This window comes from Lepidochelys olivacea (assembly GCF_965140295.1).
Source record: "Lepidochelys olivacea isolate rLepOli2 genome assembly, chromosome: 15".
NCBI lineage: Eukaryota > Metazoa > Chordata > Testudines > Cheloniidae > Lepidochelys > Lepidochelys olivacea.
The window spans coordinates 4,520,757-4,540,467 of NC_140425.1; the positions used below are offsets into that span (position 1 = coordinate 4,520,757).

Consider the following 19,711-nt stretch of genomic DNA (forward strand, 5'->3'; position numbering starts at 1 on the left):
TTCCATTGTTGTACCTGAAGGGCTAGTTGTGAGTGACACCCAAAGTAGCACATTTGAAATACTGATCATAGAATCATAGAATATCAGGGTTGGAAGGGACCTCAGGACGTCATCTAGTCCAACCCCCTGCTCAAAGCAGGGCCAATCCCCAACTAAATCATCCCAGCCAGGGCTCTGTCAAACCTGACCTTAAAAACCTCAGAGGAAGGAGATTCCACCACCTCCCTAGGTAACGCATTCCAGTGTTTCACCACCCTCCCAGTGAAAAAGTTTTTCCTAATATCTAACCTAAACCTCCCCTGCAGCAACTTGAGACCATTACTCCTCATTCACTCATCTGCCACCACTGAGAATAGTCTAGATCCATCCTCTTTGGAACCCCATTTTAGGTAGTTAAAAGCAGCTATCAAATCCCCCCTCATTCTTCTCTTCTGCAGACCAAACAATCCCAGTTCCCTCAGCCTCTCCTCATAAATCATATGCTCCATCCCCCTAATCATTTCTTGTAGTGTGGGGCCCAAAATTGGACACAGTACTCCAGATGAGGCCTCACCAGTGTCGAATAGAGGGGAACGATCACGTCCTTCGATCTGCTGGCAATGCCCCTTCTTATACATCCCAAAATGCCATTGGCCTTCTTGGCAACAAGGGCACACTGCTGACTCATATCCAGCTTCTCGTCCACTGTCACCCCTAGGTCCTTTTCCGCAGAACTGCTGCCAAGCCATTCGGTCCCTAGTCTGTAGCGGTGCATTGGGTTCTTCCGTCCTAAGTGCAGGACCCTGCACTTGTCCTTGTTGAACCTCATCAGATTTCTTTTGGCCTGCAACGTCACAGGGGATTTGACAGGGGGTGAGTAGAGAAGGGCAGGGGAGGGGTGGGTAAGGGCAGGAGCCAGGTACGAGGACAGGGAGAGGCTGAGAGTGTGTGTGTTAGGGCAGGGGTGTCAGGCCAGCATGGCGCATGGGGGGGCGGTGTGTGTGTGTGTGTCTGTGTGTGCATCTATCTGTGCGTGCCTGTCTGTGTGTGTGCACGCACACAGACTGGTTTGTTTCTTCTCTCTGATGCCAGCGGGAGGTGCAAGGGGAAGCCTTTTTCTCCAGCCTCACTCCCTCTGCCCGGGGTTGCCAGGTGCCTGGTTGGTGGTGCAGCTGTCTGGCTCCTAGGCGCAGGGGCAGCCACAGGGGTTCCACACACTGCCCCCGCCCCGAGTGCCAGCTCCGCAGCTCCCATTGGCTGGGAACGGTGGCCAATGGGCACTGCGGGGTCAGCACCGCCCTCTGTTCCTTCTGCCTAGGAGTCGGACATGCCGGCTGCTTTCTTCCGAGAGCTGCCTGAGATAAGCGCCACCCAGAGCCCGCACCCCGTGCCCCCGCTTGGAGCCCCCTCCCATACCCAAACTCCCTTCTGGATCCCGCACCCACTCCCACACCCTGCAGCCCTCATCCCCAGGCCCATCCCAAAGCGGGAGCTCTCACCCCCTCCCACACCTCAATCCCCTGTCCCAGCCCCGTGAAAATGAGCGCGAGTGAGGATTGGGGAGAGCAAGCGACGGAGGGAGGGGGGATGGAATGAGTGGGGGGGGGACCTCAGAGAAGGAGCAGGACAGGGGCGGGGCAAGGGTATTCAGTTTTCTGCAGCGTTGGCAACCCTGCCTCTGCCGTGGGCTATAGAGACCCCTTGACTTTTATCGCTCCCGCAGCGCTAAGTCCCTTGTCCTGTGAAGTAGAACAGACTGACATGGGGGCTGTCAGACCCCTCCGTTCTCCCACCCAGCACATTCAGCCAGACCAGGTGTCACGAACATACAGTTCCACTGCACTGCCCCAGGGCCATGAAGAGGGGCTTTTGAATGACCCGTTTATTAATGGGACTGGCGTGCCCTCGTTGGGGTGGGAGTGGGAGGAAAGGGAGCTGGCCTGGATCGCAGATCTAGACCCCCCTGTGTTGCTGCCCCTCAGCTGTGCAATATGGCTTATCTCAAGTTGCAGTGGGGGAGGTTTAGATTGGATATTAGGAAAAACTTTTTCACTAAGAGGGTGGTGAAACACTGGAATGCGTTACCTAGGGAGGTGGTAGAATCTCCTTCCTTAGAGGTTTTTAAGGTCAGGCTTGACAAAGCCCTGGCTGGGATGATTTAACTGGGAACTGGTCCTGCTTTGAGCAGGGGGTTGGACTAGATGACCTTCTGGGGTCCCTTCCAACGCTGATATTCTATGATTCTATGATTCTCTCCCCACGCAGGGCAGCGTCCCCTGCCCCCTGCCCCCAGCCACAATCCCAGAATGCTGCTCCCTTCCCCTGGGACCGGTGATGCTTTCCCCAGCTCTGCAGCAAGAGCAGGAAGACCGCGCTATTGAAGGACTCGCTCAATGCATCTGCTTTGCCATGGGGCGATAGAGCCACCCTGAGACGTGGCCAGGCTGGGTGGCGATGCCTCTGAAGCCAGGGGAGCCCAAATCCTGCTAGCTGCAGGAACCCGATGAGCTGTCAGGGCTGTATCTGGTTTGCTTAAAATGGAGCACATTGTAGCTGGCTGTCTTGAATACAGAGACGTGGCCTGCAAAGACTACAACTCCCAGCATGCATGGTTCCATCTTGAGCCAAGCTGCTTAAAGCCACAAGGCGCTCAAGGTGGAGCATGGCATCCTAGGATCTGTAGTCTCCCGAAGCCATGCTTTGGGAGCCGTGTCCTGGCTCTCTGTAAAGGCCTTGCTGGGAATCTTTAAGGGCTTTGTCATTTCCTTTGTCTGAATCGCCTCTGTCATGCTCAGCATGTGTTGATGTCTTTACAACTTATTAAATAAATGTGGAATCCATACACGGCCGCGTGCAGCCTCTTTGTTGCTGTCTGGGCTGGCATGTGTGGGCGGGAGGGGGTAGATTTCAGTTCTGCACCGTGCTCTCACACTAGTTCAAGAATGAAAGGAGGGGGTGGTGATGGGGTGAGAGGAGTGCTTCATTCCCTAGTCTGGGTCACGTTTGTTTCTGGTTTACACCAGTGTAAATCTGGAATGACTCCATTAGAGCCAAGGGGCTCAATTGGATGTCAGTGAGTGGCAAATACAGGCTTCCTGTAGGTCTAGTGGATAGAGCGCTGGCCTGCACAAATGCATGCTAATCCCAGCTCTACAGCTAACCTGCTTAGAGACCTTGGGCAAATCACTGGCTCGGTGCCTCAGTTTCCCCTTTCCCCATTAGAGTAGGGACATGCTCTTAGGCCTGGTGAACACACAGCTTTCAGACCAGTATAAACTCTTTTGGGTATAAGTATGATTTTCATACCAAACTGGCCACAGCTGGATGCTGTTATTTTGGGTGAGACGAGTGGCTTGCCAGCAGATAGGCCTTTAAGTGGATGGGCGAAGTGTGAGCTCCTTCATGTCAGTATCACGGCGCCCCCACCATGGCTTGAAACCAGTTACGCTGAAGCAGCACAACGATCGTAGCCCATGGTGTGGACGCATGGCCCTGCGGTAGGAGGTGTGAGGTCTCCAGGACAGTTACTGGCTCCTGGATGGGAACCCCCCACTCACGAGGCATCGCGCCCTGCATCACTCGCCCTGCCTACCATTGGGGCTTGCACTGGTGCACCGTGCCCCCTGGCTGGCCAGCCGGCTTTTGTTTTAAATCACCTGGGGCAGAGGTTTCTGGCTCAGCCCTGACTAAAGGGGAAGGGGGGTGGTGCAGAGCCGGCTGTCTCCAGGCTGCACTGAGCTCTGGCTCTGGCCCAGCACTAACCCAGCTGGTGGTCATTAAAGCATGTAATGAGCATCTGATCTGCAGCTCCCAGGGAAGCACAGAACCCGCAGCGGGAACAGGTGTTGGCAGTGCCCGGCGCAGTGTTCCCAGAATGAACAGTAAGACTTCCAGGGCAGCCCAGAGGAGGGCCTAGGCTGACACCATCCCCCGCAGCTCATCCTGCTAGCTGGGCTGAGAGCAGCTGGGGGCTTCCCTGCAGCCAGGGATTCCACACCTGTCCCTGCAGCTCTTCCTGCTAGCAGAGGCTGGGCCTGCAGCAGCTGGGAGCTCCCCAGATGCAAACAATTCTCAGGCACCATTGCTGGCCGGGGGAGAAAACCAGTGTTCCATGGTCTAGTTTCTGGATGCCAGCCCCTCTGGCGTCCTGAAGCCCCTGCTCTTGTACTGGGCTGTGCAATGCAGAGTGACGCTCCGAGGAATCAATCTATCATGCTTTGCTTTGCGCAGGCCTGGCGTGAGGGCTGCAGCAAAGGACTCATCACCCAGCAAGGCTGGCCAAGCTCACATCCCCTGCGGGCCGAGGAGATAGGGCTTCCTGCTCACACTCGACACTGAGCCGGGCTGCAGAGAGTCTCTGGGGGAGAGCGGAACTGGATTGGTTTCCCAGACTCAGAACACACTCAGCTACTGGAGCATGCATGCAGCACTGGGCCCCCGGAGTGCACACTGAGGAATATGCACACGCATGTGCAGACAGGGAATTGTACAGGAACAACTACCCTCCCAACTCACACCGAGCAGCCCCTGGACCGAGTGGACATGCGTACAGACCACAGCGTCTCCTGCAGGGGTGTTGCACATAGGATCCAGGCAGTGCCCATGTCCTTCCCCTGGTTGCCTCGGCAATGCCCCAGTGCCCGTCAGGGAGCAGAGCCCAATGCCCCGTGCAGCAGCAGAGCGAACACCTGCCTGCAGGCTTGGCAGGCTCTCGCCCATCCATGCTGTGCTGCTCGGTCTCTGCGGTACAGAGAGGGGTCTCTGGTAGCGAACGCAGGCAGGTGCTGTCTGGTCAGGAACCCCTGCTAAGATTGGCTGCAGCAAGTGTGGGGTTGGGGCCAGAAAAGGGGCTCCCAACCAGGCCATAACACCTCTCTGGGGGACAGGCAATTCCTCTTCAGGGTGATGGAGTGGGGCTGGTAACTCCTGGAGCAAGAAGGCCAGTTATTCTGGTACCTAAGTTCAGCCCAAAGTCACAGACAGTCACTCAGCTCCTTCCCCCCCCAACCCCTGTCCCGGCTGGAGCACCCGCTGACACAAGGCTGGGCCATTCAGCCTGCAAATTAATTTGCCTTATCTCCAGGCATTTCTCCTGTGCTCCCCGCTAGAGGCTGCGAGCTCTGTGGGAAACAAACAAGGCAGGGCTGGGGACAGGAACATAGAATCATAGAATCATAGAATATCAGGGTTGGAAGGGACCCCAGAAGGTCATCTAGTCCAACCCCCTGCTCAAAGCAGGACCAATTCCCAGTTAAATCATCCCAGCCAGGGCTTTGTCAAGCCTGACCTTAAAAACCTCTAAGGAAGAAGATTCTACCACCTCCCTAGGTAACGCATTCCAGTGTTTCACCACCCTCTTAGTGAAAAAGTTTTTCCTAATATCCAATCTAAACCTCCCCCACTGCAACTTGAGACCATTACTCCTCGTTCTGTCATCTGCTACCATTGAGAACAGTCTAGAGCCATCCTCTTTGGAACCCCCTTTCAGGTAGTTGAAAGCAGCTATCAAATCCCCCCTCATTCTTCTCTTCTGCAGGCTAAACAATCCCAGCTCCCTCAGCCTCTCCTCATAACTCATGTGTTCCAGTCCCCTAATCATTTTTGTTGCCCTTCGCTGGACTCTCTCCAATTTATCCACATCCTTCTTGAAGTGTGGGGCCCAAAACTGGACACAGTACTCCAGATGAGGCCTCACCAATGTCGAATAGAGGGGAACGATCACGTCCCTCGATCTGCTCGCTATGCCCCTACTTATACATCCCAAAATGCCATTGGCCTTCTTGGCAACAAGGGCACACTGCTGACTCATATCCAGCTTCTCGTCCACTGTCACCCCTAGGTCCTTTTCCGCAGAACTGCTGCCTAGCCATTCGGTCCCTAGTCTGTAGCTGTGCATTGGGTTCTTCCGTCCTAAGTGCAGGACCCTGCACTTATCCTTATTGAACCTCATCAGATTTCTTTTGGCCCAATCCTCCAATTTGTCTAGGTCCTTCTGTATCCTATCCCTCCCCTCCAGCGTATCTACCACTCCTCCCAGTTTAGTATCATCCGCAAATTTGTTGAGAGTGCAATCCACACCATCCTCCAGATCATTTATGAAGATATTGAACAAAACTGGCCCCAGGACCGACCCTTGAGGCACTCCACTTGATACCGGCTGCCAACTAGATATGGAGCCATTGATCACTACCCGTTGAGCCCGACAATCTAGCCAGCTTTCTACCCACCTTGTAGTGCATTCATCCAGCCCATACTTCCTTAACTTGCTGACAAGAATACTGTGGGAGACCGTGTCAGAAGCTTTGCTAAAGTCAAGAAACAATACATCCACTGCTTTCCCTTCATCCACAGAACCAGTAATCTCATCATAAAAGGCGATTAGATTAGTCAGGCATGACCTTCCCTTGGTGAATCCATGCTGGCTGTTCCTGATCACTTTCCTCTCATGCAAGTGCTTCAGGATTGAACATGCAACATGAAGTGCAACATGCTCCCCAGAGTGAGAAACCCCATTTGTGGTGGGGAGAGGAAGGCAGAGGGCATACCCAGCAGCGCACATCAAAGGGGCCACGCAGGTAGCCCAGTTGATTTATGAGCTATTTACTTCTGGTGCATCCCAGGGCTCGGCCCCTCCCCTGGGAGCAGAGGCTTGCAGCTGGTGAGGGGAATGTGCTAAACACAGCAAATACGACAGCTCGTCTGCACAGTCTGGGCCCAGCCTGCCAGGGCTGCTGTGGGCTCTGGGCTCGCGCTAACCTCAGGGGAAGATTGCCCAGCCCCAGGTTAGGCGGTGCTCATTGACCGATCATTTGGTTGCTCCTCATTGTTCTGGGGGCAGCCCAGGCCTTGTTTATTGCCCTGGAGTGAACCCCTGTTTGGAGACAGAGGTGTTAGGTTCCTCGTGGACTGTTCCCCCGCGGTCAGCATTAGTTCAGCATTTTACCAGGATTAGTGCATGTATCTTCACATCCCCCAGGAAGTGAGGGCTGCCGTTAGCCCCATTTTACAGCTGGGCAAACTGAGAGATTCCAGTCAAACGTAGCCACTACTTCTGGATGCCCACTTGGAGACACCTAGAACCTGATTATTCAGAGTTCTTAGTGTTCCGCGGCTCTGTGGTCAAAGCCCAGATCCCATTGCCTTCAGCTGCAGCTTCTGCGAATCAGAGCACAGGCTCCAAGTCAGACACCCAGACAAATGAGCACACACTTAGTGCTCACCTGTGGAAAGTCTGGGTTAAGTGACTTGCCCAGAATCACACAGGCACTCTGTGGCAGAGGCAGGGATAGAATCCAGCTCTCCAGGGCAGCAGTCAACAGCCTTGACCATGAGATCATCTTTTCTCTTCCTGCAAGCCCCTGCCTCCTTCGAACAACAGTGAGGCACAGGACCTACAGACATCAGTCGCCTTCCCTAGCAACTTTGATTCGTCCCATTGCAGGTCCACCCTGGGCACTCAGTGAGGCAGGGGGTCCTAATTGGAAAAATAGTATGTTCTCATGTCATTAAAGACTGTATCACAATGCCCAGCCTAAGGAGGCTGACGTAAGGTTTCAATACAACCTTCATACTGGTATTTCCTAATGTTTGAGTGTTAGACTTTGCAACCTTTATTACCTTCTTTGAACAGATTTTTGTGTGTGATTTCCTAGGTTTTTAAAAAAAGCAAACTAAATACCAAACTTCCATCATATTGACACCCACATGGGTCATCAGCAGGGTTGGAACCTTTAGATCCACCCCACAGATCTCGGCCACTTGAGCTAAAGGAGTAACTGATACCTTTAATAGGGTGTCACCCTCTAGGTGGCCCAGCACTAGAGGGGAATGAGACACTTCCAGCGGCTTTCACAGATATTTCACAGGCAGCAGAGGACTAGTGACACTCTTGGTTTCAGTCTATGCTATAGTGAGCACAGACTCTCCTGCCCAGTTCTCTCCAACCTGTCCCTGTCCCAGTTTGGGCTACTTGCCACCTCCACCCCCATCCCACCCCAAAACTGAAGGCCCTGCTCATGGAAATGCTACAACATCTCAAAGAGGGACTCCAGAATTTTTTTTAATCATCCTCTTCCCTAGCCTCCCTCTCAGAAACAGCTGGGTCATTTTAGATGAATGTTGGGGCTCACTATGTCTAGGACCCTTCTTGGTAAATAACTGGACAGGCTTCAGTCCCCCCCCCAAACCTGGGCAAATTAAATGCACCCTACCCGGTTGCCCTTAACATGCAGCCCAGCCTCACTTGCCAGCGCTCTGAGAAAGGGGAAAGGGAACGCTCATATAATTAGAAAACACAGCAACAGACTGCCGTGTACGCAACTCCAGTAAAATATCACCAGTGACACTGAAACGTTTTTAATAGTTGGGGTGCTGAAAGCCCCATGCATGGGGTGGCAGCAGAGCCCCGGGCATGGGACAGCAGCCGAGACCCCGGGCATGGGAGGGCAGCAGCCGGGATCCTGGAACGGACCAGCAACCGAGACCCCGGGCGCAGTACTGGCAGCCAGGGGCCCAGGTGCTGCAGCACCCCCCACACCGCTAATTCCTGTGCCTATGAATACGGCCCCCCATACCTGTACTTTGGCAGTCATGAGTCTAACTGCATTCCCACCCGCTGGTGAGAGCGACTCACAGGTCCCTTGCCCGGACCATCTCACCAAGCCCCTCTCACGTCTTGGATCAGCAGGGGGATTAGTCCAGGTGCCTCTTTGTAGGGCTGGGTTGCTCTGATCCCATGGCAGCTGTGTGCCTGGAGGTGCCACCAACCACCCAACCCAGTTAGTGAGTCAGCCCTGTAGAGGTCCTGCATAGACCGGAGCCCACCCTGCTCTGCCCCATGGCAAAATCCTCATTGCATCAACATGGAATCCCCTGGGGAGGCACTTCTAGAAGGGGAAGCCGAACACACAGCCCTAGCTAACAAGCTTTTTCCCCTTCCCAAGCCTGTCCGGGAGCCCACTCCCCGCTCAGCTCCAGTTCCTGTGTAGTTATGGTGACGTCCCATGTGTCACTAGAGGAATTGAGGGGAGGCAGCCCATGCAAATGAAGCTCCCTTTGCACCAGCTGGGGGTAGCGAGTGCCCTCCCTCTGGCCACAGGCTTACACCGACAATGCCTCACACTGCCAGCAGCCAAGGAGAATGTGGCTCAGCACCCAGCGTGGTGCCCGTCGGGGACCCCAGTAGATCTCCTGGTCAAAACGTGCTCAAATCCCACCAGGCAAAAACAGCCCAGGAGGCACCTGAGTGTCTCCATCCCCAGGCTGAGCCGAGCCCACACCCAATACACAAGTCCTCGTGGTGCTGGCTGGACCCACGGCTGCCCAGCACAAGACCCAGTTTTCGGTTACTTACAATTTGGCCAAACATTCCCCGTGTGCGCTGACATTCTCCACGCGGGACGTCTGCCTCGGGCTGAATATTTCTGGAAAAGCTCGACCAAAACCGCGGAGCCATTCCGAGCCGAAAGCTGGGGAAGAATCCATTGTTTTGCCTATGTTAAAAGATCCTGTCAGCAGTTTCTTTGGGAAGCTCTAGCACCCCTTTGCTTTGGGGCAGAGACTTGCCATTTGGCAGGGGGCTGCCCTTGCTGTCAGGGATGCACCTTTTGCCAGCCCCAGAAATACCCACCCCAAATTGGCCAATTTATAAGCCTTCAAGCAGCTGCACTATGCACCTCTTCAGTAGAGGAATCTTACCAGCTAAACTCCCCTGAGGCTCCATCATTCCCGGTGCACTGCAGCCCAGGGTAAGCAGGACTTCCCTGGCAATTGCAGCTCCGGGCTGCTGCAGGCCATGCCCAGTCCAGAGCCCAGCATCTGAACTGGTAGAAGGGAGACCCTCTGTTCTGGGCTCTCAGTGCCTAGGGAACATGGAGGAGGAAGCCACCTAACTTGAATGCAGAGGGGACAAGGGCTAGGCCAGGGAGGGGGTAGCAGGGAGTAGACTTGGGACAGGAGCTTGGGGGAGGAGGCAAAAACTGGGACTGGAGGCTGGCAGAGAGGGAGAGCCAGGGCGGGAGGAAGAAGACTGGCAGAGAGGGAGAGCCAGGGCAGAGGGAAGAAGACTGGGACTGGAGGCTGGCAGAGAGGGAGAGCCGGAGCAGGGGGAAGAAGACTGGGACTGGAGGCTGGCAGAGAGGGAGAGCCGGAGCAGGGGGAAGAAGACTGGGACTGGAGGCTGGCAGAGAGGGAGAGCCGGAGCAGGGGGAAGAAGACTGGGACTGGAGGCTGTAGCTGCGGGGAGAGACTGAGATTGGATGAGGAGCCAGGGGTGGGAGACTGGGAGTGGCTGGGCAGAGACCAGGGGACTCTGAGGACACACGAGTATCCCAGGGAGGGAGATTGGGACTGACAGTGGCAATGGGAAATGTGGGAAGGGGGGGCGGGGCGGGGAGGCAAGAAGCTGGGAGGTTGGGAACTGGGACTGGCTGGGCACGGAGACTGGAAATGGAGTGTGAGGTGACTGGGCCAGCGAGTCCAGAAGGGGGAGACTGGTACTTGCTGGGCAAGGAAAGTGGGAATGGTGCGAGAAGCCTGAGGAATGGAGCCTTGGGCTGGCGACACATGGAAAATGGGACAAGTCAGGGGTAGAGAAGAGACGGGACCAAGAACTGGTCAAACTTGGGGGAGGGGGCAGAAAAGTCTGTGCCCACCACAACACCTCTTCTCAGCGCCTGGAATGGGACCTGATTCCCACATCTCATCCTTCTTCTCTCAGCAAATAGCTGTGAAAGCCACAGGCAAAGTATCCCATCCCCCTGTAGTGCTGGTCCAGAGAGGCTAACAACCTACTACTGCTAACATTTACTCCAGTGGCAGAGGTCTCTGGGTTGGATCTAAAGCTTCCAGCCTTGCTGAGCCATGGGGATGTCACATGAGGGAATGTCTGGTTCTGAAGTTTGCTTTATTAAAAATTTAGGAAATTACACACAAAAAACTATGTTACAACAACATTAAGGTTGCAACGTCAAGTGCTCAAAAGTTAGGAAATGCCCGAATTAAGGATGCCTGTGAAACCCTAATCTGGCTCCATGTGTATGCATTATGTACAACACAATCATGTACTGTGTTTTCCACAGGATGCCTGCCTTACTCAGAGCAGAGGATGGACCCTGGGTTGGATTTGCAGCAGTGCTGAGCATTCACAGCGGCAACTGCCATCAATGGGCGCTGGGCTTTGCACATATCAGGTGTGATATAATAGTGAGTACTCTGAAAAATGCGGTCCTAGGCCTTGCATATTGGGCACCTAAGATTAGCGGACACCTTTGACTTTAATCTTTGCACCTCAGTTTGCCTTCTGTAAAACAGGGGGCACAGCACCCATTTAGCTGAAGATAAAGTAATTAATGCTCATGAAGCACTGATACTATAGCCATGAGTGCCAGAAAAAAGCCCATGAAGAAACTATTCTGTCTCCAGAGCAGGGTTTGAATGGTGTGCAGTAAATAAAGGCTGGAACCATACACTGAGCAATGAGGAGCAAAGAAAATATTGGCCAGCTACTCATCCAGTGAGCATGGCCCCTCCTCTGCGCAGGGTCCTGGGGAAACCAGTTGTATGTGCTCATGGAATGGGAGACTGGCCCATAATACATACACACCAGGAGGCTGAATTCAGGGTGCCTGGGCCTCCTTACTTCAGGCGCTTCTTAATGTTCAGGTGCTTCATTTGGCAACTTTATTACAGTTCTTTTAACATAGTTTGTGTGTGTGACATATACTGAGAGATGCACAATAGACAGAGAGGTGTGTGTGCAAATATATCGAGGGCAGTGGGCCGTGGACCCCGGGAGTCGGTGGACGATGTCTAAGTGGTCTGCGAAAGACTGTGACTGAAAACTGACTGAACAGCATTCAGCTATATATACAGACAACAGATTTCCAAAGGGGTCCATAAATGAGACCCACTGATCTCGGTTAACTCCAAAGCCCCCCTGGCCCGGGATAGCCACTGAGCCAAACAGTCTGCAAGATGACTGCCTCCTGCCTCGACAACCACAGCCTGGCCATTTGGCACAAGCGGGGGCACGCTGGTTCTGTTCCCAATGGCACATGCAGGCAGGGGTGCACACAGCCGCAGGCAGCCCATTTGCTATCCACACGGTGCAGCGAGCTGGCTGGACCAGTTGCCACCTGGGTCAGAGCTTTGCCCAGGAGAGGGGAGGGGGAAGCTCTCTGCTCCCAGCCCCTCTGCCGGCACTCTATCAGTCTCACATTCATCAGGCCAGAGGATTTGGGCTGGTTCGGGAGCTCACATTTCAGCCACACTCACCCCCCTCTGGCCACATCACACTTCACCTTGCTCCAGGATCTGTATGTTTGTCCAGCCTGCTTCAACTTGGTTTCTTTGCCCTGTTCTGGCCTATTACCAGAGTTACACAGAGTGATGCAGGCTTCTCCACCATGCGCAGGTGATCTGGGTGAGACGTCCCTGGGGTAGCCCCCTCTTGCTTCCTGAGCAGGACTTTGGCACAAGCAAAGAGGAGCCCAGCTGGGTTTTACGCTCAGCCCTGTGCACACAGGGCAGGCTGTGGGGCGCCAAGTGGGGCTGTGCGGATACCCATGCAGTGCACACATGGATGGAGTGTCAGGGCAGTGATTTAAAGCAGCACCCAGTAGATGCAGGGCCCTGGGTTCCTCCTCCAAGCACACTGCGCTCTAGGCACAAGCCATCATCCCCTGGGGAGATGGAGGAGTTTAACCACTCCAGGGGCAGAGCTTAGATTTTCCGCCACCAAGAGGTGCTGGGGAGAGCCGAGTTCATGGTGGCTGGTCCCCGGGCCAGCACAGGTGGAACTGGGGGAGAGAGATGGGCTGGCGGAGGGGTTGGCGTGCAGGCTGGACAGCTTTCTGCCGCACAGCCAGGAGTGCTGCAGGACCGCGGTCCGGCCCACATGCTATTCCACCCAAGAGCCCGGCTCTTGTTCAGAGGATCATCGCTAGGGGCTCCCTTGAGGTCCTTCATCAGTTACAGACACAGAAGTGCCTCCCCTCGCCCAGTGGCCACGAAGGCTGGAATGTGGGGTGGGAAACGCACAGACGGGGCACGGGGGTGATCTGTCTTCAGGAGCCAGGGGCAGGCTCTTTGCCATCCCCACGTGCCTCTGGGACACCAGGACAGCAGGCACTGGCTGGCCGCGCACGCGGACTGAGGTTCAGTGGGAAGGCCGTGCATGGCAAGGTCAGGTACAGCCTGCAGGAGGATGGCACTGGGGCATGGGCACAGCTCACCTCCCCAGGCACTGGCATTAGAGGCTGTGGATTCTGGCTCTCGGCCCCACCGGGACAAGGACGGCAAGGAGGTTGGCTGGTGCTGTTCAGGGCGTGGTTCATGGAGGGTTTCTGGAGCGCCATCTGATGGTTGATGTGGGCACTACAGCAGGCCGCCAGGAGGCAGGAGAGCGGATGAGCTCAGCCACCTCTGGTTTGTGCCTTCTCTTGCTGTGGTCCATCACCTCTGGCCTGAGCTGTGGGTTGGCCATGTGGCCACTGCCATTCCCAGCCTAGAGCACGGTGACAAGTGAGCCGGTGTCTCCCAGCACCAGGGCCCACTCCCGCGCACCATCGTCAGGTGGGCACGGTCCAACAGAAGTGCCAGGGAGGGATGGGGTGGGGCAGGGGGAGGAGGCTTCTCATGGGCGGTGAGAGTCATTCTCTGCCTCCTCCTTCTCCCGGCGCTCGAAGGCGCTGTGGGCACGCTCCAGGTCTTGTATGACGTTCAGCAGGCGGGCAGCAGCCGTCATCTGGCGGTCCTGGCAGGAACAGCCTTGATCTGCAGGACAGAGGGAGAGGAGGGGGCAATCAGCCCATAGTGCCCTCTGCAGGCACAGGCATGTGAGCGGGCCCGACAGATCAGGGCCAGCGGGGCGCCGGTCAGAACCACATGCTCACTCCCATGTCCTGCTACCCACTGGGTTCACTTCCACCAGGCCAGGCTAGGCTTTGGAGCACAGGGCTCCTGGGCCAGCTAGCACAGCCAGACCCCTGCCCGTGGGCCCTCACCTGGCCCCTTGCCAGCTGAGGGTGGGCTGGAAGCCAGCAGGCGGATGGTGGCAGGGTTGGAGAGGGTCACAAGGACAGGGAGCAGCTGGCAATGCTCAGCCACTCTCCATAGATGGCACGGGCAGCTTTGCACAGACTCCCTGCCAGGTCCCCTTGGTCTGCGACATGGTCACTGGGTGGGTTGGGAAACAGTGTGTGGGGCAGGAGCTCCCCATCTGCGAATGGCTTGGAGCAGCAGTGATGGCTCACCAGCCCCAGCAAGCAGGACTCAGGCCTTCGCCCAATGCCACCCCCGACCCCCGGGGCAGTGCAGACCTGCCACCCCCCGGCCCCCAAGGCAGCGCAGACCTGCCGCCCCCAGGGCAGCACAGACCTGCCGCCCCCCGGCCCCCGGGGCAGCGCAGACCTGCCACCCCCCGGCCCCCGGGGCAGCGCAGACCTGCCACCCCCGGCCCCCAAGGCAGCGCAGACCTGCCACCCCCCGGCCCCTGGGGCAGCACAGACCTGCCACCCCTGGCCCCCGGGGCAGCGCAGACCTGCCACCCCCAGCCCCCAGTGTAGCTCTGCATTGCATTGGGGGTCTCAGAGCCCGCACCCTCTCCCGCACCCCAACCCCCTGAGCCAGCCCAGTGAAAATGAGCAAGCGGGTGAGGGTGGGGAGAACGAGCGACAGAGAGGGGGGGATGGAGTTAGCTGGGGGGAGCAAGGGGGGGCTCAGAGAATGGGCTGGGCAGGGGCAGAGCCTAAGAGGAGGCGTGGGACAGGGGGCGGGGTGAGGGTGTTAAGTTCAGGGTGCGAGTAGAAAGATGGCAACCCTCAGCCCAGTCCCGCTGCAGCTCTGCAGGCTGCCCCTGAGTGCTCTGGCGGGGAGGGGGCTCCGTACCTCCCTGGACACGGGGACCAGGCCCCTTCTCCTGCTCCAGCACCAGCCCCGCATCTGAACACTCAATGTACTTCTCCCTGCGGAGAGAGGAGACACGTGAGTTCTTAGGGGCAGGGGCATCAGCTACTGTCTCTACCGCCCCACGTGCAAGGGAGCCCCCCACCCTGGTCTGTATGCCAACCCCCCACGCAAGGGGGCCCCCACCCTGGTCCGTACGGCCCCCCCCGCCTTGGCCCTGGTCTGTACAGCCCCACACGCAAGCGAACGCCTGCCCCCCTGGCCCTGGTCTGTACAGAACCACATGCAAGGGAGCCCCCCATCCTGGACTGTATGCCCCCCTGCTCTGGTCCCCGTCTGTATGGTCCCACCTAGTCAGACCAGCCATGAGGGAAATGGGGCCCCCCAGCTCTGTGAGCTCTCTTGAAATAATGATCTAATAACCAAAGGTGAGAAGGGGTGTTCAGAGCAGAGAACTTGGGACCCCCTTCCTCTCTCATCTCCCCTGCGGTGTTACAGGCTCAGATTACTAGGGCAGGGGGTCTAGGAACCCACATAATCCTTCTGGGGTCCAGGTCTCTGGCTGGTTCTCCTGCCTTTTAGTCTCGCTTGGGGCCTGTGGCGGGGTGGTCCCCTCGCCATGCCTTGAAGGGCTTAAAACAGCTCCTGGGAGAGGGCTGAGAGGGGGGAACCTGGCTGTTTAGGGAAACAGTCACAGCTGTAGCCTGTGTAATTAGGGCCCAGCTGGCCCTTGTAAGAGGGCAGTGGGCCAGAAGGAGAGACATTCTCTCTGGCTAGGTGGAGAGAGGAGAACCTGGCTGCCAGGAAAGCTGAGGGGGTACCTAGGGCAGAGGGAGCTGGGGAGCTTCAGCCGAGCAGAGCCCCAGGCTGAGGTAAAGGCCCACAAAAGGGTCCTAAGGCTGCAGAGGAACAGCCCAGACCTAGACTGAGGCAGCTGGTCCAACCCCCCTGGCCGATGATGCGTGGTAGAGACTGCAGTCTACCCCAGGGAGCGGGGGCTAGACGATGACTGACAGTAGCCACTGAGGCAAGGGAGGGGTTGGGGGTTCCCCCAGGGAGGGGAGACCCAGACTGAGGGGGTACTGCCAGGGGGCAGAGCCCTAAGTTAGAAGGGCACTGGGGTCCGGGAGGGCCACGGGGCCAGCGGCAGGCGAGACACCGACTGGCAGAGGGCGCTCCTGGCTGGAAAGAGCTAATTCCCTGGACAACCAGCAGGAGGCGCTGCAGCGGTATGTCGTCGCCCTGCGACAGGGCCATTTACAGGGCTAGAATGAGATGGAAGTGGCTCTCCCCAAGGGTTCCCACAGGTGTTGTCCTGATTGCCCCACTCCTTCCCCTAGTTCAACTGCCAGAACTGGGGGCAGGGATGGGCTGTCACTCAGGATTCATCTGTGCCGCACACGAAGGGGCGCTTGCAGCACGGATGGGTCCAGCCGGTAATCCAGCTAGAGGGGGAACAACCATACTGAAGATGTGGCAGCACGGATGTCAGGGTGGGCAAGCAACCCGGGTACATAGCCAGGGTCCTGGCAGGCCTGCACTGGGGCAGCTGCCCTGCCAAAGCCCATGCATCACATCTTCACTGCTGTTGTGACCTACCTGCATTACCATCGCACCTTCCGTGGAGGTGTTGATGGCCCCTGTGTGTCTGTACAGCGCCTAGCACAACTGGGCCCTGATCGAGCGTGGCCTCTGCCACACTCCCTAACATGCCCTCCTGGGCGGAGACCACATCTCGGTTTGTTGGGCCCCCAGGAATCCCTTCAGCCACACAGGCTTGAGGCCTGCACGCCCCGTGCTGGGGAATCGCATGGGCTCAGTGATAGAACCAGCAGTGGGCATTTCCCACTAGCACTCCCGTCGCTGCTCATGCTGCCCTGACGGGAGAACACCCAAGACCCTGCATACAGGGCAGATGCGCCCCCAGAAATGATGATCAACACCCATGACCTAGTGACAGCATTCCTTGTCTGCAGTGGGGCAGCATCTGCAGGGACCCCACTGTGCTAGGTGCAGACTCCGAACAGAAGGATGGTCCCTGCCCTGAAAAACCTGCAAGGACGGAAGCCTCTGTGCTACAGAACCGTACAGAAGAGCAGGTGCAAGGTCTAGCACATCTGTCTGGGTCTACTCAGGTGCACCTACCACTTGCTTCAAGCAGGGTTAGACAACAGACACTGAGCGCTCCTGAGCTCTGGCTACACTACAGTTTCCAACTTAATTTCCCTAGTGTAGAGAAGGCTCCCCCGGCAACGGCATAGGATGCTCCCACCTGATGCTATGGGTTGGAGCTCTGGTGGAGGACAACATCCCTGCAGGCCTGGACTGGATGGAACCTTCCTCCCCAGCCCCAGAGGGAGGGGGCAGTTGGGGAGGAACCCCAAGATGCCATGTGGGGCACAGGGGATCCTCCAGTCCATAGAGCCTTTTGGGCCATGGGAGGAAGACTTGTAACCCTCCTCAAGCTGTTGACTATATAAGGCAGAGGTGGGCAAACTAAGGCCCGCGGGCCACATCCAGCCCACGGGACCGTCCTGTCCGGCCCCTGAGCTCCTGGCCCGGGAAGCTTGTCTCTGGCCCTTCCCGCACTGTCCCCCTCCCCTGCAGCCTCAGCTCACTGCACCGCGGCGCAATGCTCTGGGCGGGGGGGCTGCAAGCTCCTGGGGCAGCGCAGCTGCAGAGCCCGGCTGGACCCGGTCTCTGGACTGCACGGTGCTTGGCTGGCTCTGGCCGGGCGGCCCGCCTGCCGGACCCAGTCTCTGGACTGCACGGCGCTTGGCTGGCTCTGGCTGCGCGGCCCGCCTGCCGGAGCCGGTCTCTGGGCTGCACGGTGCTTGGCTGGCTCCGGCCGGGCGGCCCGCCTGCCGGAGCCGGTCTCTGGGCTGCACGGTGCTTGGCTGGCTCCGGCCGGGCGGCCCGCCTGCCGGAGCCGGTCTCTGGGCTGCACGGTGCTTGGCTGGCTCCGGCCGGGCAGTGCGGCCGCCGGTCCTGGTGCTCCAGGCAGCACGGCGAGGGGACAAGGAGCAGGGGAGTTGGATAGAGGGCAGGGGAGTTTCGGGCAGGTGGTCTGGGGGGTGGATAGGGGTCGGGGTGGTCACGGGGCAGGGAACAGGGGGTTGAATGGGAGCAGGGGTCCTGAAGGGGGGTCAGGAAGGCGGGGGGGTTGGATGGGGTGGCAGGGAGCAGTCAGGGGACAGGGAGAAGGGGTGGTTGGATGGGGCAGGGATCCCAGGGGGGCAGTCAGGAATGAGGAGGGGTTGGATGGGGCGGCGGGGAGTCTGGGGGCATCCAGGGGATTGGATGGGGCAGGAGTCCGGGGGGGGGCATTAGGGGCAAGAGGTGGAGGGGTTCGAGAGGGGGCAGGAGCCGGACCATGCCTGGCAGGTTGGGGAGGCACAGCCTCCCCTAACCGACTTTCCATACAACTTCCAAAACCCGATGCGGCCCTCAGGCCAAAAGTCTGCCCGCCCGATGTCAGGGCTCTCTCCAGGGTAACGCTTTCGGGAGGGGAGACCTCTGGTGGTGGGAACTGGGAAGCCAGACAAGGTGGAATTCACCCGCGCAAGGGGCCAGCTGAAGCCAGGGGCTGCCCTCCAGTCCCGCTCACGCCCTAATCGGAGGTTGGTGCTGCACCCTACCGGGGGTGGAGCAGGATGTGGGGGAAAAGTGTTTGAGCAGGGGCTATCCCAGAAGAAAGCGGCGACCGCTGCAGGCTGAGATAACTGGGCTAGTGATCAATGCCAGCTGCAACCAAAACCCTCCTCCCAGGGAGATGGGGCAGGGGATCCCCCTACCAGCTCAGCGGGGTGGGAATGCAGAGTAGCTTGGCGGAGAGACCAGGGGGAGGTGAATGGGATGGCAGTTAATAGCCCGGAGTTAATGCCAACAGCACCCGCACGAGGGGGCATCTGAAACCAGCCCATCCCCTCAGATCCACCCCAACTCCCCCCACCACTCCCTGAGCCCCAGGACTAGAACTCAGCGCCCCTCCCTGGTGCCCCGATCCTGCCCAGAATGGAGTAGCTCCTCCTCTGGTGTCCAAGGAATGTGTTTGGAATGGGGGGAAAAGCTCCAAGCGCTACAGAACGAGCTGCCCTTTATGGCAACAGCATGGTCCTCCCTGCCCCAGGCTCTATGGCTTCCCTGCTCATCATGGCACGTGCCCCCACATGCCAGCCACAGGGTGACCACTGCCCCCGCCATGCACAACTCCTAGCAATGGCCCTGCCCCCACCTGCCTGCGCGTGCCCTCGCCCCACAGCTGCACAGACCTGAGCTTGTCTCTCGCCAGCAAGAGCTGCCCGTACACCATCTGGGTCTCGGCATCTGGGTCGAGGGGGTCGCTCCAGTCCCCCAGGGTCATGGCAGAGTGAGTCCGGCTGCAGCCGCGCACTGGGGCAGGACAGAAAGGACTGTTCCAATGAGGCACCGGCAGGAGGGGCTGCCACACAGGGTATGGGGCAGGCCAGCGGCCCTGCTTGCAAGGGTCTAGGAGCAGAGCAGGTCACTCCTGACTAGCCAATCAGCCCCCAGGGAAGCCCTCTCCCCCAAGGCCATGGGTGAGCAGGAGGGAGCGAGAGCTCAGTGGTTTGAGCTTTGGCCTGCTAAACCGAGGGTTGTGAGTTCAATCCTTGAGGGGGACATCTAGGGATCTGGGGCAAAAATTGGGGATTGGTCCTGCTTTGAGCAGGGGGTTGGACTAGATGACCTCCTGAGGTCCCTTCCAACCCTGATATTCTATGACCCATCCTTCCAGCCAGTGGGGACTGGCCAGGGCTCCCGCCAGGGCCCACCACTACTGCTCTGCCACCAGGCTGCTGGGGTTAAC

The 19,711-nt window shown here is 57.8% G+C and overlaps 1 protein-coding gene across 5 annotated transcripts in view; it reads right to left on the bottom strand.

Annotated features, from left to right (window-relative positions):
- Positions 1–6,315: 6,315 nt before the first annotated feature.
- The window catches only part of RASAL1 (RAS protein activator like 1), a 115,928-nt gene continuing 102,532 nt past the window's right edge, over positions 6,316–19,711 (bottom strand). For 4 of the 5 annotated variants that reach the window (XM_084648795.1, XM_084648796.1, XM_084648794.1 and 1 more), the window contains 3 exons: positions 19,155–19,275; positions 14,866–14,942; positions 11,645–13,752 (listed from right to left, as the gene is read on the bottom strand). In XM_084648795.1, the coding sequence (XP_084504921.1) occupies positions 13,613–13,752; positions 14,866–14,942; positions 19,155–19,275 (338 nt within the window). In that variant the 3' untranslated portion in view covers positions 11,645–13,612. Of the gene's footprint in view, positions 9,447–11,644; positions 13,753–14,865; positions 14,943–19,154; positions 19,276–19,711 lie in introns of those variants that run through there. The other variant, XR_014714218.1, reaches the window with a different exon arrangement.